Source organism: Beta vulgaris, chromosome 1 (genome assembly GCF_026745355.1).
Source record: "Beta vulgaris subsp. vulgaris cultivar EL10 chromosome 1, EL10.2, whole genome shotgun sequence".
Lineage (NCBI taxonomy): Eukaryota > Viridiplantae > Streptophyta > Magnoliopsida > Caryophyllales > Amaranthaceae > Beta > Beta vulgaris.
Window position 1 is genome coordinate 19,871,011 of NC_079202.1, and position 3,889 is coordinate 19,874,899.

The 3,889-nt window shown below is 44.4% G+C and overlaps 1 protein-coding gene across 1 annotated transcript; it reads left to right on the plus strand.

The window, feature by feature from the left end:
- Window positions 1-320: 320 nt before the first annotated feature.
- Window positions 321-2,218, plus strand: LOC104901388 (uncharacterized). Its single transcript, XM_010688959.1, has 3 exons — window positions 321-815; window positions 858-1,232; window positions 1,376-2,218. The coding sequence occupies exons 1-3, from the start codon at window positions 321-323 to the stop codon at window positions 2,216-2,218; spliced, it is 1,713 nt and encodes a 570-aa protein (XP_010687261.1).
- The last annotated feature ends 1,671 nt before the right edge of the window (window positions 2,219-3,889 follow it).

A 3,889-nucleotide genomic window follows, 5' to 3' on the forward strand; every position in this document is an offset into this window, starting at 1 on the left:
TTGGTACAAAATTGGCATAAACAATTTGGCGCCCACCGTGGGGCCACAGCAAGATCTTTATACATCAATTCGCAATCATCTTCTTTGTATTTTACTTTGTATACATTAGTTTTTCCGTATTCTCCCCTCCTTTTGTGTTTTCAATGGCAGGACAATGGATCACCACCCAAGAGGTTATCGACGAGCTCAACCGCATCAAAGCCGAGATGGCAACGTTGAAAGAAAGCTACGTCGCGTCCTGCATGGAGAACCAGAGCTTGAAGTCTGCCTAGAAACCCTCGAAAAGGCCAAAGCCTCGCAACACCAGCGACGTCCCCAGCATGCGCAATTTGGACGCCGAAGGGTTCGAGACTCCTCTGAACCATGTCATTAATGAAGACGCTGACGAGTCAGAAAAGGAAGATGGCGATGGTGATGATGATGGTGACATCAATCCCCCGAAGGAGCCGTTCCAGGGTCAACCTTGTCGCCGTCTTGATGATCCCGTCCAGCAGCATCTCCAGCAATTGGAAGACATGATCGCCCGTATTCCTGGCGTCCCCCGACCAATGGAGAAGGCCACCCCAAATAGCTATGCTGATTCTCCCTTCGCCGACCCCATCGCGTTGATCGAGGTGCCCAAGCGATTCTCCGTCCCATCCATGAAGCTCTATGACGGCACCACAGATCCCAACGACCATGTCGCCCAGTACAAGCAAAGAATGATCACCATTTCAATCCCAAAAAACATGTGGGAGGCGTGCATGTGCAAAGGCTTCGGCTCAACGCTGACCGGACCGGCATTACAGTGGTTCCTTAATCTCAATAATGGGATTGTCTCTTCTTTTGCTCAATTAGTTAATATCTTTAATATGTAGTTTGCTAGTAGTCGTAAGATGGAGAAACAAGCTAGTGATTTGTACAGGATTGTGCAAAAATCTGATGAATCTCTTAAAGAATATGTGAACAGATTTAACAGAGAAAAGGTGTCCATTCCAAATTGTGATGCCAGGACGGCCATTGAAGCTTTCAGGCGAGGGTTGGACGAAGAATCAGACCTCTACAAGGAGTTGACCAAGTATCCTTGCCAGACATTCGAAGACGCCCAAGCTAAGGCGCTGGCCCAAATCAGGGTGGAGGAAGACATGCAGTCCAGAAAAGCCTATGCTAGTGCTGACAGCCAGAAGACGGTGACCAACAAGCAGACGTCATGGCGCCAGAAGCCATATAAGCGACCACAAGAAGTCCACAGCGTCCGTCATGTCGGATCTGCCAACGATTGGAAGAGCGACCCTGGCTTGCCCCCTAGGCTCGTTGAATACGGCTTTAATGTCACCATGAGAGGTATTATTAATACTTTACATTCTTTGGGAACTGCTGTTAAATGGCCTTACAGGAACGAAAAGTCGACGGCCATCGTGACAAATCCAAGTGGTGTGAATTCCACGGAGACCATGGGCATCATACTGACAAGTGCGTCGCCTTGAGACGAGAAGTAGCCCACCTGTTGAAGCTAGGTTATCTGAAAGATCTGCTGACGGAAAAAGGGAAGGAAACAACATCGATAGGCGAGGATCGACACCAACCACCCTCTTCATCAGCACATGTAAAGGTAATCAATGTTATCAGTGGTGGATCAGATATTTGTGGACTAACATACTCTGCAGCTAAGCGACACGCTAGAGACGGACTAAATCAGAACGACGTCCTAAAAGAACTCTGTCATCCACACGACGCTGAATTGGAGGCTATGCCCATCACTTTTGACGACGCTGATCTTGGTGACGAAAGAGATATACATCATGACGGACTGGTAATATCGTTAACTATTAGTAATTGCCTACTTAAACGTGTGTTAGTTGATAATGGCAGTTTGGCAAGCATCCTTATGAGAGGTGCTCTAGAAGACATGGGGATCGACGAGCGAGACGTCATCCGAAAATCCACTGTCCTTGTCGGATTTAGTGGAGAATCCAAACATACCATGGGAGAAGTGACGCTGCCCACCTTCGCTAAGGGAGTTAACATGCCAACTAAATTCTATGTCATTGATTGTCCTTCTTCTTATAATGTGATTTTAGGCAGGCCTTGGATCCATATCATGAAGGTTGTCTCGCCGTCGCACCATCAGTCCTTAAAATTTCCCACAAAATGGGGGGTGCAAGAGATCAAAGGGGACAGACGGATTGCGAGGGAGTGCTACAAAATGTCCTTCAAACCAAGGAAATCGGAGGCATAGCAATTACAGACGCAGACATTGGGAGAACAAGATTTTTACGAACAACAAGTAGATGAGGTCATATTAGACCCTAGCAAGCCATATCGAACCGTCAAGATAGGAGCTGCATTGTCTCTCGACATCCGTCAACAGATAATCGAGTTTTTAACGGCTAACACTGATTGTTTTACATGGTCACATGAAGATGTCACAGGAATAGACCCTGACGTGATTACGCATAAACTCAATGTTGACCCCAACTACAAACCAGTCAAGCAAAAAAGGCGCAAATTCGCCCCCGAGCGAAACCAAATCATCAATGACGAGGTTCAGAAATTGATTGACACCAGTAAGGTAAGGGAAGTAAAATACCCTGATTGGTTAGCTAACGTCGTTGTTGTAGGAAAGAAGAATGGTAAAAATGGAGGGTTTGCATTGACTTAACCGATCTCAACAAAGCCTGTCCAAAGGATTCACTCCCTCTGTCGCACATCGATGCCTTAGTGGATGCCACTGCAGGACATGAGTTGTTGACATTCATGGATATCTTCTCGGGATACAATCAAATACTCATGCACCCAGAAGACCAAGAAAAGACGTCATTTCTCACCGACCGCGGCATCTACTGTTACAAGGTCATGTCGTTCGGATTAAAGAATGCAGGTGCGACCTATCAGCGCTTAGTCAACACCATGTTCAAAGACCAGAAAGGGGGCACCATGGAGGTCTATATAGATGACATGTTGGTCAAGTCAAAACAGCACATGATCATGTATCACATCTGCAGCAATCATTCGACGTCATTCGAAGGTATGGCATGAAATTAAACCCTTCAAAATGTTCTTTGGGAGTGTCCGCAGGTAAATTCTTGAGATACATAATCACCAAGCATGGCATCGAAGCTAGCCCAGATCAAATCAAAGCTATCCTCAACATCCAGTCGCCACAAAATTTGAAGAAAGTGCAAAAGTTAACTAGACGTGTCGCCGCATTGAACCGGTTCATTTCGAAGTCTTCCGACAAATGTCGGTTGTTCTATAACGTCCTGAAGAAGAACAAAGGATTTGAATGTGTTGGATATTATTGTTTCAAAGCTGTTAAGATTCCTTCCAATTAGTGGGTTGTGGGTAGTTAGTATTAGTCAAACTAGTGTTAATGTTCTGTTATCATAAGAGAATGTGCGTGCATGTTTAGTGGGCTAGCTAAGTGTTAGTGGGTCAAATGAAATTGCATTAATATAGGAAATGGTGGTTTATGCTTCCACCTTTCTAGGTTTAATTGTTTAGCTTATCTCTATTTAAAGAGTTAGTAATGTACGTCAGTTAGTGTAATGTGTGCAAGTTATTCAATATAAGTGCTCTGTTTTGCTTTGCTTTGTAGTTATACACAATCATTTCTTCCGCAGCCATCCTCTTTTATTCACATAATTTTAACTTCAACATGGTATCAAGAGCTAATCTGGGTTCGATCCTAAACCTTTAAAAGTCGTGAGTCATGTGTTTCAAAAATTATTGTGGGTCGAGTGAGATTTGAGTCTGTAAACACAGTGAGTGTAAGTGATGGCAAACAATGGTGTTAATGTATCACATCTCAACCCTTCATTCCAATTTTTAAGGGTGAGAAGTATCATTTATGGAGTATTAAAATGCAAACCATGTTTCAATCCCAAGAGTTATGGGATATTGTTGAGAG

Excerpts from the sequence above, each read along its gene's own strand:
- LOC104901388 (XM_010688959.1), top strand. The coding sequence starts at position 321 with ATGCGCAATTTGGACGCCGAAGGGTTCGAGACTCCTCTGAACCATGTC. Across the intron at positions 816-857 it reads TTAATCTCAATAATGGGATT|TTTGCTAGTAGTCGTAAGAT; the intron begins GTCTCTTCTTTT and ends TTTAATATGTAG. Across the intron at positions 1,233-1,375 it reads GACCACAAGAAGTCCACAGC|GAACGAAAAGTCGACGGCCA; the intron begins GTCCGTCATGTC and ends ATGGCCTTACAG.